This window comes from Pseudorca crassidens, chromosome 8 (assembly GCF_039906515.1).
Source record: "Pseudorca crassidens isolate mPseCra1 chromosome 8, mPseCra1.hap1, whole genome shotgun sequence".
In the NCBI taxonomy this organism is placed as follows: domain Eukaryota; kingdom Metazoa; phylum Chordata; class Mammalia; order Artiodactyla; family Delphinidae; genus Pseudorca; species Pseudorca crassidens.
Window position 1 is genome coordinate 100510429 of NC_090303.1, and position 13389 is coordinate 100523817.

The 13389-nt window shown below is 47.5% G+C and overlaps 1 protein-coding gene across 9 annotated transcripts in view; it reads left to right on the forward strand.

The window, feature by feature from the left end:
- The first annotated feature begins 319 nt into the window (after positions 1 to 319).
- Positions 320 to 13389, forward strand: part of ZNF862 (zinc finger protein 862) — a 32864-nt gene continuing 19794 nt past the window's right edge. For 2 of the 9 annotated variants that reach the window (XR_010945682.1, XM_067747341.1), the window contains exons 1-6: positions 320 to 627; positions 2782 to 2872; positions 6803 to 6914; positions 8127 to 8231; positions 9729 to 10426; positions 11872 to 12028. Coding sequence is in view for 8 of the 9 variants with exons in the window: in XM_067747341.1 (XP_067603442.1) it covers positions 320 to 627; positions 2782 to 2872; positions 6803 to 6914; positions 8127 to 8231; positions 9729 to 10426; positions 11872 to 12028 (1471 nt within the window). In the remaining variant the exon portion in view is untranslated. Of the gene's footprint in view, positions 628 to 659; positions 1917 to 2781; positions 2873 to 6802; positions 6954 to 8126; positions 8232 to 9728; positions 10427 to 11871; positions 12029 to 13389 lie in introns of those variants that run through there. The other 7 variants (XM_067747342.1, XM_067747343.1, XM_067747344.1 and 4 more) reach the window with 7 other exon arrangements.

Sequence of the window (13389 nt, forward strand, 5' to 3'; positions counted from 1 at the left end):
CCAATGATGTTTTTTGAATGAATGCTACAAAAAGTATTTACCTCCTTGAGTAGATACAGTCTGGAATCTTCAAGGTTGACATTCGCCCTAAAAATGCGAGGGAATAGACGCAAGCACGAGCAATCTTATAGTCCAATCAGAGTACTTTGCCCTTCCTATAGGGCCTGGGAGAGCGTCGTGGGTACGCTACCTAGTAACCATCGCCGGGGGAGGGAGGCGGGAAGGGCGGAGAGCTAGCTGCTTCGTCCAACCGGGACCCCGTATTCCCGGAGCAATAGCAGCCTTGGGAGCCGCTTACCGAGCCTGGACCGCGCTTCCCATGATGCCCCGCCGCCTCGGGCTAGGCTGCTGCCGTAAAGCGGCTCGCTCGGCGCGACGCGAGTACCAGCTGCTCGCCTCTCCTGGCTCCGCGAGCGTCACCGCCCCCTCTGACCAGGGACGGCCGGTTCCGGGCCGCGCTCCCTCCCCGCCGGGGCGCCCTCCCTTCCGGGGGTCCCGGTCCCCAAGGTGGTCGCGGCTACGGCATCCTCAGGCCAGGCCGCGTGGGGAGGGGGCGGCCTGGAGGCCGTGGCGGGGTCAGCACGGGCCACCGAAAGCAGGGCCATGGAGCCCAGGGAGTCGGGGAAGGTAGGCCTGGAAGGGCCCTGGGGCCGCCCACTCCCCTCCCGTAGATCCCTGATCTGGGCGAGGCGGGCGGTACGGGCGGAGTCCTCGCAGATGAGCCAGCCTTGCAGGGAAGGACTCGCCCGCTCGCCCGCTTGCCCGCTTCTTCCTCTGCACTTGGGCGGCCGACTCCGAGCGAGTCCCGCGCTGCCTTCCGCTCCCTCCCCACGCGGCTGGCCTAGAAGCCCTCCGCCGAGCCCGCCGCCCGGTTGACGCTGGCTGGGTGACCCGCTCAGTGTAGTAGTGCGAAAGTGCTTCCTGTTTTCCCACACCACCACTGGCGTTTGGAAGAGGCCCAGTGTGTTTTAAGGCTTTGAGGCTGGATCGGACCCCACTGGGAGCCAGGCATAGGGATCACCGAGAGGCAGGATGAGGGCTTGGCCCTGCCTGGATCCCCCCTTCCCAAGAAAGGGCTGAGAAGAAAAAGACAAGGCATCTGGCACATTTCTTGCCGATTTCCGTTTCTAGCTTATCTACTTCGTGGAGTTTCTGAGTATTGCTTAGAAGCATATTTCATAAACTTGCTTCAGGCTTTGAGCAAGAGGCTGTGAATTGGAAGAAAAGGTGGGGAAAAGTGCTTGAAGGTAGAGTTAAGTGGGTTTGACAGGATTGCTAGAGCTCGGAGTCAGTGTCAGCAAAGACGAGCGTGGTCGCACGCACTTGATTCGGAGACATTGGCAGCCTTTGGGGACCGAGATCTTTCTGGATGTTATTTGATACCAGTTCTTGAGGATTGTCTCTTCTTTGGCACAAAGGGAACCTCCTCAACAAACGTTTTCGAGTGCATACTGAGTCTCTCCTTAAAAAAAATTTGCTCATTTAATAAACATTTGTGATCCATGATTTAAGTTGATGGAGATGCTGGAAGTACATATGAAATGACTACTTTCCTCCAGGAGCTTTCCCGCAGTTTTCACTTCAATAACATGGACAAGCCTGGAAGGGTTGTCCAACAGACAAAAGACAGAAAAGATAGTGAGGTTATTTTGATGCTGTACTTTTTCCTGGAAAGACTGGGAAGGACTCTGAATTACAAAAGAAGTTACTCCTTGCTTAATCATCTCTTCCGTACTCCATCCTCTCCACAAGTTACCGTGATGCATTTTCCAGATGAAACAACCTATAAACAGTCCAAGACGATAAAGCTCAACAGAACGTAACCAGAGAAAGATTGAAGGGGAACTGCATGCCAGCCTCATGCTAAGCACTTTAGGGGATACCAGAAAAGTAAAGGAAATGGCTCACACCCTCAGGTAATATCCTGAGGTTTCGTTTAGACTGAACCTGAATTTGGACAGAGGGGAAGCAAAATGCAGTAGCAGAAGGACTATACACAATTGGCACTGAAAAGTGGAATTAGTGATTTGAGGTTGATTTCAAGGTATTCTGTTCAGTTGTAGGATTTCTTAGCCTTTGGTGTGAGAAGAGTGAAATACAGATATTTGGGGAGGTGGAGGAGAAATTTTATGTCCTTTTCAGGCCCAACCACTAATTGAAAACACTGGGGACTGGAAATTTCACCCTTGATTCTAATCGTGATTGTAAGGTGTCTCAAAAGGACACCCTTCCCAGGTACATCAGTTTTTTAACCTAGGGAATGAGGATGTTATCCAAAGATGAAATAAAGTAATTGCAAAACAAACTAGCAGTGTAAGAGGTATTGCAGATGAGTGACAATAACTAAGGCCTGGGTGCAATAGCTGTGCTGTTCTAAAGTTCCATTCTGAATATCACTTTTTTCTCTCAGCTGGAAGACTGGGGGGTCCACCTGAGGTAGTAGCTTGGTGTATTATTAGAATCTTCCTTAGATGCTATTTTGTGATATTTATTAACTAAAAGCAGTCTTAGCCTATTGGATTAAGTGTGGGGTATCTTGCTTGCCATTGGCAGAATAATGGATAGAGGACAAAGACCTTTCCCCATCACTCTAACCCGTTATCCTGTTTTATTTTCTTCGCAGCCCTGTCACTATATAAAATTCTCACATTTATTTGTTTGCTGACTTCACTCTATCCCCAGCTAGACTAGTGGAGCAGTATCTGGCATGTAATAGGTTCTCAGTATTTTCTGAATGAATGACTCAAGATAGCATCTCATACAGAAGCCCTTTTGTTGTAGGTATGGGTGCTGTGAAGAACACTGCAGTCTGACACCTCATGTGCCCTCTGGGAGACTATTGTCGTTGCTGCCAAGTAGGAGTATTTACTGTGTATGTATTTATTGCTTCATACACATTTACTGTGTATGTATTTATTGCCTCAACATCTCTGGTTCCTAGCCACCACTGGCACCCCACCCCCCCTTAGAAGTTTTATTATTGCACTTATATCACAGTTGTCTGTCATCTCCTGATGGGTTTTTCTCCTTGACAAATAGAGATAGTGTCTTTTATATCTTAGGATCTCCAAGCACACAGAAACAAATAGAATATGTTGAATGAAAAAATGAATTAAATGCCTATGAAATATTTTCTGTATAATGTGCTGGTGGGGAAAGGGGTGGTGATGGTGAAGGGGGTTATAAAATAAGATGATCAGCATAGGCTTCCTGTGGACCAGGCACCACGAGGGGTATAAAGCCTTCCTTGCTCGGGAGAAGTAGAAGTGCTTGGGCTAGGTGGGCAGGAAGTCCCTTTTGAGAAAGAGATGGAATGTGAGTAGGAACTTGATGAGTGAGTGGGAGGAAGTAGGCAGAGTCAGGGAATGTAAAGATTGGGTGTGAAGAGGGAGGAAAGGTACAAGATAGGTTGAGTGGCTGCAATTTAATGTTTTATTTTTTTAATTTTATTTTTGGCCGCGTCTGGTGTTAGTTGCAGCACACGGAGGGTCTTCACTGAGGCATGCGGGATCTTCCGTTGTGGTGCACCGGCTTCTCTCTAGTTGTGGCGTGAGGGTTTTCTCTCTCTAGTTGTGGCACGTGGGCTCCAGAGCATGTGGGCTCTAGCTTTTGGCACACGGGCTCTCTGGTTTGAGGCGCACCAGCTCCGTAGTTGTGGCACACTGTCTTAGTTGCCCCTTGGCATGTGGAATCTTAACGTGCCGACCAGGGATCGAACCTGCGTCCCCTGCATTGGAAAGCAGATTCTTTACCACTGGACCACCAGGGAAGTCCCTGAGTGATTGCAATTATACTAATCTGGCTGTAGTAGAGATTCCAGGTGGGGCAATACCTAGAGCTGAGGTTAGGAAGGTAAGTTAGGTTCAGATCCAGGGGACTTGGTGCTGGGCTGAGAACTCGGAGCTCTGCCTTATAGACAGTGGGAATCAGTAAAGTTGAACATCCAGAGATAGTCCTTGCTTTCTATGTAGGTAAGAAATTCCTCTTATTCAAGCAGATTTGTGTTTCCTTTACATTGCAGTCATCTGAAGGCTCTTGCCATAATACTCGTTAAAAGAGAGGTTCAAGGCTTAGCATAGTTACTCGTTGGGAAGACAGTTCTTCATTATCTAAACATTCAGCCCTGGCCATACTCTTCATCGTTGTGGCTCTCATGAAGTGATGGGTCTGTTGGCTTTCATTATGCCCACCTGTCCCCTCAGGAAGACAGGGTGGGTGGGAATGAATAGGGAACCCTGCTTGCCCTTGGTCACAAACTCTAACCTGCCCTGATCAGAACAGCTTGCCCTGTAGTCCTAGTATACAGTCATCCTGCTAGGATCTGCCTTCAGTATAATCTCAAGGGTTTTCTTCCCCCCTCCCCACATTGGCTCTCCTTAGGCCATATGTTGTGTGTACCTCTTTGCCGTCCGCCCGCCTGCTCTTAGTGGAGCCCATCCTGCAGCAGGTTTTTGCAATTATAATCACATTTTGCTTTGGAAGACACTCTGAGAGCAAATAGTTATTTAAAATACACATTGGCATACTATTGGCACATACACATTGGCAGTACAATTCCATGTTTGTTTTTAAGACTGTTCATTTATACATATTCGTAGACAAAAGACTGGAAGGTTACATACCAAATGTCAATAGTAGTTGTTTTTCAGTAAGGAGATTGGGGGTGATCTTAAAACATCTTTTCTGCTTATTGTCTAAATTTTCTGCAGTAAACATATATTGACTCATAAGAAAAATACTCAACTTACTTTAAAATATACAAATCAATAGTGACTGATAATTATCTGTATTGTTTTTCTCAAGAAGCCTCTATGTTGAAGTTAAAGTAGATATTTCATGTGCTTTAAGTTTGAGTATAAAATTACAGGCGATTTTAAACAAATGTACTAGAACTTGTTACAAATGGAAATGACTGTGTCCCCTTCAGAGTTGTCACGTTGGAAGGACATCCTTATGTCACAAGGATGCTATTTCCCAAAATGTTGTTTTTTGGGGGTTCGGGGATTTCCTTTTTTTTTTTTTTGCAGTACGCAGGCCTCTCACTGCTGTGGCCTCTCCCGTTGCAGAGCGCAGGCTCCAGCTGCTCTGCGGCATGTGGGATCTTCCCGGACCGGGGCACGGACCCATGTCCCCTGCATCGGCAGGCGGACTCTAGACCACTGAGCCACCAGGGAAGCCCGGGGATTTCCTTTTTGTTGATAGTTTTATTTTTTTTTTATTTCTTTGACTAGCTGATAAATGTTGGTGGTATGAAATTTAAAAGGGTAAACAGCAACAGATTCTGTTTTCCGATTATTTCTTTTATAACCGCTTTTTTCATGGCTGCAATATCTTACCTCTCTGAGGCTATTGATGATAGTTTTGTTTTTTAAAGGTTTTTTGCTCCATGCCCCACTTCCATTTCCTCAGTTCCTCCTCACTCTTGCTCATCTCCTGTCTGTTTGGATCTCTGTCAGACCTGTTAGAGCCTTTCCTCAGATGTCTGGTAGTCCAGTTGTTTGCTGACGCTTAACAGTGGAAAACCAGAACTCTAACTGGAAGCTCTGAGCACGTGGAAGGGAGGGACTTGCCAACTTGGAGCCTGTGTAGGGGATCTGGGCAGGCATTTGTTCCGAACAGCTTCCCCCAAATTCTTATTATTTTAACCTCGCTGCGTTCACTCCCAGGCCAGAGGTTCCTGGGGCTGCCAGATCCTGAGTGTTTTGAGGATTTAGCAAATGTAAATTGGGTTGTTTCTCCATTTGCCCACTGCTAGCTGAGGGTATGATTTTCTTGGATCTGCTCAGTTATTACTTTTTCATCTGCTTTTCAGTTAACAAAATTGTATTACTATTGTCCCCTTGTTGTGTTGTCTATCCCAGAGGGTGTTTTTTTTTAACAATTTTTAAAAACATTTATTTATTTATTTATTGGCTGCATTGGGTCTTAGTTGCGGCACGCAGGATCTTTCGCTGTGGTGTATGGGCTCTTCGTTGCGGTGCGTGGTTGTGGTGTGCAGGCTCAGTAGTTGTAGCTCACGGGCTTAGTTGCTGCGCGGCATGTGGGATCTTAGCTCCCCAATCGGGGATCGAACCGGCGTTCCTTGCATTGCAAGACAGATTCTCAACCAGTGGACCACCAGGGAAGCCCTTAGAGGGTGTTTTGTTTGGAGTTTTTTTCGGGGGGAGAGTGTCTTTTCAAACTCACAGGAGGAAGCAAAATTCAGTGTCCGTGTTCAATCTGCCATCTTAATTCAGAACTTCCTGAAACGTTTTCTGAATTTCCTCGCCCTTCTCTGGTGGAACAGAGAGAGCTCCTTTATAAGCCCCATGGAATGCAGTTCTCAGCTCTAAAGCTTTGCCCATCTTGATAATTGACCACATTCACAGACATAGTTCTCAGTGACGGTTGACTACTTCCAGAAATCAGATACATCTTCCTAAGTGAGGATTTACCACGTTGAAGATTTTGCAAAAGAAGTGCTGTTGGTTGTTGCTGACGCACTGGCTGAGAAGTAATGGATCCCGTGCGAAGGCTGGTGAGGAGTGTGCAGGGGGACGCGTGTGGGAGTCCGGAGCTGGCCTTCGTTATGACACTTCTGTTGCAGTGTGTGGCTGTTCCTAGAAGAATGGGTCTCATTCCCGCCGTGACTTGCACCCAGGGGGTGAGAGTAATGCGGTGTAGGTCTCGTATGTAGATTGATAACGCCCCCTCCCCCAGTCTGATCTGTTCCCAGAGTGGGGGTGTCCTCAGTGGTTGTGAGCTCAGGTGTGGAAGATTAAGGAAGAAGTTGGTGCTTAGCTGGTGTCATTTTTCCTTGCAGGCTCCTGTGACGTTTGATGACATCACGGTGTATTTGCTTCAGGAGGAGTGGATGCTGCTGAGTCAGCAACAGAAGGAGATCTGTGGTTCTGATGAGCTGGCGGCACCACTGGGTATGGGCTCCTGTTCACTTCCCCACTGCCTGAATCTAGGTCAGCATTCCCAACCATGTCTGACTGTGACATACTTGAGAATTTTCTGGAATCCGACCATTTTTTTCCAGGCATCTTTATACTATTTATCCACTCAGTCCCATATCTGACGTAACTGCACACGGATTCACACATCACCCTTTCTCTTTTCCACTGAAATTAGCCAAGAGAGGTGGGGAAATTGGACGTGTCAAGGCTAGACCTGGATGCTTCAGAATATCCCAGCGTGCCAGAAGGGAAGCCCCACCTGTGGACTGTGGCACTGCGGGGTGGATTTTGTTTCAGTGCCCAGAGGACATTGGAGGCGGTGGGTGGTGGTGGAACGAGCATCAGATCTGCAGCCTGGAAATCTGGTCTCAGTCCCAGCTCTGCCACATGGTACTGACCAAGCCCATTAGCCTTTTCAAGCCTTGGCTTCTTTCTTCACAGGCTTGTCATAGGGGTTCAATGAAATAAAACAACTTGAAACTTTGTGCCCATGTAGGTAGTTTTCATCTTTTCTATTTTCTGAATGTCCTTTCTCTGCTTCTATGGGTAGACTTCCTAGACCATGGACAGAGAGGAATGTATTTCATCATGTGCACATGCACACGTACTCTTTTCGGATTTCAATTTGATGACCATGCGCCGTGCCTTTCTCTGCTTCTTTTCTTCTTGACCCCTCAGGGTTCTGGGGGCAACAGTCTCAGCTCTCTGTGGATGGAGGGGTTGTGGTCTTACTGTCTACTAAAAATGGTTTGAAAACCAATGATTCTTTTAAACCACAAGTTGCAAAGTAGCAGCTGTGGGCCAGATTTGGCCTGCACCTTTTTTTTCTTTCTTTCTTTCATCTCTTTTCTTTGGCTTTAAAATATTTAAATAAGTTGTCAGTATTTCGCCATGGGGGGGTTTTCATATAGAAATATGATTTCTGGCTTCTGTTGGAAACTGGGATGGTCTAGAGGCCATGCTGACCCTGTATTCAGCTGGCGGTCCCTCCTGGACTTGAGTAGCTACCGCACACCTGGGTTCAAATCCACAGCCTCCCACCCCTGCCTGGTTTCCTCAGAGTATTGTCTGGTCCCGCTCCGCATTTGAGTTTGAGCCTCTGTTCTGGACCAGTAGTTTTCATACCTTCTTAGCCTGTGTGACCTGGATCCGACCTCGCAGTGCATCTCTCTGTTCCTGACTCAGGACCAGCTATTGCCAACCCAGAGCTGTTCTATAAATTTGAGCGAGGGCCAGAGCAGTGGCTAGCCAAGGTCCAGGGCCAGAGGAGTCTCTTGAGCCTCCACCGAGGTGAGTGCGGACCTGCCCCCGGGAGGAGGGGTCCTTAGCTGGAGGGAGGGAGCAGGAAGCTGGGTCCCAAGGCTCCAGTCTCATCCTCTGCCTCTCCCTGTTCCCCACCAATTACACACGAATGCTGTTCTTCCCCCAACTGTCACCCCGTCTAAGATATACACACCTCCCCCAATGTTGTTCTCCAAACTCTCATCTCCCTTTATTTTATTTCTACCTGAGAGTAGATATTTATGTATAATTATATATTCTAAGTTCCATGAAGGCATGACTTGGTCTTACTTACTACTGTAGTCCCAGTACCAAGAACAACGCCTGGCAGGTGGTTGCGTAGTAGACAATCATGGAATGAATGAGTGAGTAAACAGATGGCTGCTAAATCCTGGGGACTGATGTTTGCTTTCCTCCTTTGATAAGCATGTCCTGTTCAGGGATTGGCTTGCCCAGAGCCAGGCCAGATGGCCTCTGTCATTGTGTAAGACGAGCGCGTTAACCCAGCCCCTTCTACAGGAGAAAAGGGAGGTGGAATGAGTTCCCCGATGGATCGAATTGTGGACGTTTGCTCTCCCTTGTGATTTATCTCAGATGGACCGCAAGGAGCCCTAGACGTCACAGATACTAATTTGTTTCGGTTTGTTTCTCCTGTGCTTGGCTCTTAACTTTGAGCCCATTGACTCTTTACTCGTAGCTTTGTGCTTCCGGGGTTGGCTACAGTTTCGTAGACTGACTGGTCCATTGGCGGGGAGAAAGTACTGCTGAGTCCTTGCCCACTGGGCATCTGAACTTGTTGGTGCATAATAAATGGCTCCAGAGGAGTTAGAGTTGTCTAAGCTGCATTTCAACCAAGGAGTGAATAAAGAAACTGCTGGTTTAGCTTAAAGAAGAAAAATCTTAGTGACGTCATGGGATTTTTCACTTCTTGGAAGGGTTGTGGTGTGGGAAGGGCTGAAGTAGCACTCCTGAGGGGCCGGTACTCAAAGATGGATTGCAGCTCAGGGAAGACTCCGGGGACCAAACTGCCTGCCCGGAAGGTAGGTTGCTCTCTTGCTCTAAAGGTACATGAGCAAAGTGCAGATGCCTGTCTGGCAGGAGTACCAAGGAGGGGGGTTCCTGCCAAGTGTGCAGTTGCAGTGTTTGCTTTAATTACCTTTTTAACCCTACCTTCTCTTAGTTCAGTGTTCTTATCCATAAATAAGTCTGCTCTCCTGAAGACTGTGCCACTGTTTTAGGTTGCAGAGATCTCTTTTTTGCCAGGTATATCTGTCCTTTATATTAAAAAAAAACAACTGTTTTCTTAAAGCCCATTTGGTTTCTTCTGGGTTAGGCAAGGTGGACCTGGGGGTTGGGGGCTGGAGAGAAGAGAACACGGGTACAGGCTGTCACTTTGTGGGTGTGGTTGCAGCTTTGATAGTCCATGGATCTAAGCACCTCTGTGAGTTGCAGTGACTCGACCTATAGGATGTCAGAGAAAATTCCATGTGTTTCTTTTTTCTAAAGGAAAAAACAAGATGGGCTTCATGGAAGAAATGGACATGCAAAGTCCCGCCAGAGAAGCTGGACTCTACCTGCCTCCTCAGAAGAAAGCCTGTCCTTCGCATTTCAGCTCAGAGGGTGGCAGCCTCCAGGGAGACTGCACAGGAAGAAGCAGAAAACCATTGAGACCCCGGTCCATCCAGAAGGCATGGTTTGCGCAGTTCCCGTGGTTGGTCATGAATGAGGAGCGGACGGCTCTCTTTTGCTCGGCTTGCCGGGAGTACCCATCCGTCAGAGACAAACGGTCAAGGTTAATAGAAGGTTACACAGGACCATTCAAGGTGGAGACTCTCAAATACCATGCCAAGAGCAAGGCCCACGTGCTCTGTGCCAAGGCCTTGGCAGCTCGGGACCCCAGCTGGGCAGCCCGTTTCCGGAGCATCCACGATGTGTCCAGAGAGGTGCTGGCCAGTCCGGGACACCTCTTCACTGCAGATTACCCCATATGTTACCCCCCAGGGCCTCAGGGGATCTATGATAACATGGTCCAGCTCCTGCCCAGCTCGAGAGCTGCACTGGAGGACCCTGGAGGGCGTGGAGCAATTCCTGCATTGTACCTAGACTGCATTCCTGATTTCAGGCAAAAAGAAATTGCTGATGACATCTACAGCTCCTCAGACGTTAACATTTTGTGTAATGACTCACCTGAACCCCGTGGCCAGGTAATACGTTTATAATGATTGCTCAAGGGAAAGGATTCTGTATAGCGTTACCATAAGCTGACATGCTTGTAATGTGCTGGGTGTTGTTTTAAGTGCTTTGCATGTATTAATTATCTCCTTTATTTGTGACAACAGCCCTACTCTAATCATCTCCTTTTGGCAGATGACAAAACATAATTAGTGGACCAGAATATTCTAACTTCTGATATAAAGAGAGCACCTAAATTCAGAACAGTAATCTTTATCCAGAATCCAGAACGACCACAGAACTCAGGAAATTGTCCACAGCCACAAAACAGCCACAGAGCTCTTAAATAATCAATGTAAACAAATTTTTTAACGTTAACTTCAAAATCATGTAGCACTTTTAAACACTGCAAAGTTTCTTCAGACGTGTCCTTTTATGTAGTGTTTTTAATGCTGCTATGAGGTGGGTGGAGCAAACCTAGTTAAACTCATCTTGTTGGGGAACAACTAAGACTTAGCGGGGAAGTGATGTAGCCAGAGAACAAGGGCTCTTGTGGCAGTGACCTCCCCTCAGAGCCCTTGACCGCCAGCCCAGTGCTTTCCTTCTACTCCCTGCAGCACTGGTGGGCCCTCAAAGACTCTAGTTCTCACCTCAGGTTTATTTTGTAAAATAAAATAGGTTTATTTTCTAATTCTTTGGAAAATTGTCCTGCAAAGAAACTGTATTAATTGGAATCTTCGAGTAACCAGATCTGGCCCCTTTTCTCAACTCTTCCATGTAAGCAGGATTTTGCTACAAATCACTTTGAGCAACCCCTCTAGTGTTCCGATGAGAAGAGCTCAGGCGTTCCGCGTGCCTAACATCGAGTTAGTAAGCTCGAATTTTTATGGAATCCAGAAAAGTGACAAAGCTCATTTCCCTTCATGTTCATGTTCCTTCTAGTTTTTAGTATTCGAAGCTAATAAACAGGTCTAACCTTTTACAATCTGAATTCCTTTAACAGTAAAGTGTGTGTTAACCTAGTCACTGAATATGAGCATCTTTAGTTCTTTTTCACTGCTTCTTCCTTCCCATCCTGGTGGGGAACCTTAGCAGGGGCTGCTAGAGGCAGCTGGCTACCTTTGCAGTCGTGGATGAGTAGAAGGTGCCCCTTGGGGCTGTAAAGAACAGGGTGCAGCCATGAGGTTCTGCAAGACCCCTGTTCCTCAGTGCATTTTCCTTTCCTTCCAGGAAAGAAGAGGAAGGATCATTCCTTCCTTCTAGAATAACACTGAGGTTCGTTTGGTTTTTACCTGCTAATTCTGGGCCACACACATTTGCTTCTTTGACTTTTGGTGAATAAATGAATTCCTCAGAGTGCATCGGGGCCTCTTGGCAGGCTTCCCAGGAGAAAAAGGCCTTGAGCAGGACCCCGGAAGGATCATGCTGGGTGTCTGACGTGAGAGGAGTATTGAGTGACTGCTACTCTTTGTTGCAGGATCCTTCTGAAGAGGGGCTGTTTGAGGAGGTTCCCGTGGTGTTTGAGGATGTGGCGGTGTATTTCACCCGGGAGGAGTGGGGCACGCTAGACAAGCGGCAGAAGGAGCTGTACAGAGACGTGATGCGGATGAATTATGAGCTGTTGGCATCCCTGGGTAAAGATCCGTGTAGAGCTTTGTTTGCCACCATCACTTGACGTGGGGACCCACGAGGGCAGCAGTGGCTTGTAGTCGTGTTCCCATTTCTGCCCTCACTGTGCATAGGCAGAGAGTGCTTATATCTCTGCGTCTCAGAACTCTCCCTGCTTTGGGGTACTGTGCTTTATCTCCTCTTCATCCACCCACCCATCATCCATCTTCCACCAAACATTATTGAGTACCTACTACGTGCTGGATGGGCGTGAATGAGTCACGGTCTCTGCTTTCAAGGGGCTGGCAGGTTTGTGGGAGAGACAGACACTATAATAAGAAAGTATGCAATAACACCAGCTGCATTAGAGATTCAGGAAGAGTGTCCTGGGGCTGCTGAAAAGAGTGACTTAATTTGGCCAGGCATCCGAGGGAGGGATAAGGGCTGTCTTTACAGAGTATGAAATATTTTAACTGAGTTGAAAGCCAGGTGCACAGGGACGGGCATCTAGACATGTCAGAGGTGGGGACAGCGTGAGCAAAGGCAGGGAGGCGAGAAAGGGCCTCCGGGAGGATTCCTGGATTCCGCCCTCTACTTTGTGCTGGGGCTGCTTCATCAGGGGCCAGCATGGTGGGCGGTCTCGGCCTGGGCGTCACTAGGTTATAGGCACTGGAGAATGAAGAACAGCACGTGCTGTTCATTACTTTCCCAGAAGAGGCTCCTCTCCTGCATCTGCTTCTTGTTCTTTGCCTCCTTTTTCCATCAGACACCCAGGATTTTCACGTGGCACCAAAAAGACAACTTTTCATCTTACACAGCTGTTATTTACTATTTTTTTACTAGCATATATTGTAACAGAAACCTTGCAGAACAGGCTGCTGTACATAACTTAGGAATTCCGACAGTGACCTGTATCGTGACTTCTACGGAATAGGAAATTGGGGTGTTTGTGGCTTACCTGATGTCATATCCCCAGCTTACACACTGCCCTTTCATGTGCAGCTGAGATACGGATTATTTTCTGAACATACTTGACCTATAGACTACTTGTTTTTATCACTGTTCACAATTTTTAAATGGCTCCCCAAACATTCAGAAAGGCTGTGAAAAATTGTTTCTTTTATGAGGAGAGAGGTGCTGTAATCGTGTTCTGGGCCAGGGCACTTGTACCAAGTGCACCTTCAAAGAGCATCACTACCACTGACAGCGTTTAAAAGAGAGAGAGAGGGACTTCCCTGGTGGTCCAGTGGTTAAGACTCCACACTTCCAATACAGGGGGCCCGGCTTTGATCCCTGGTTGGGGAACTAGGATCACACATGCCATGAGGCACGGCCAAAAATAAATAAATAAATAAAAATAAAAATAGAGAGCGAGAGGGAAATTCGT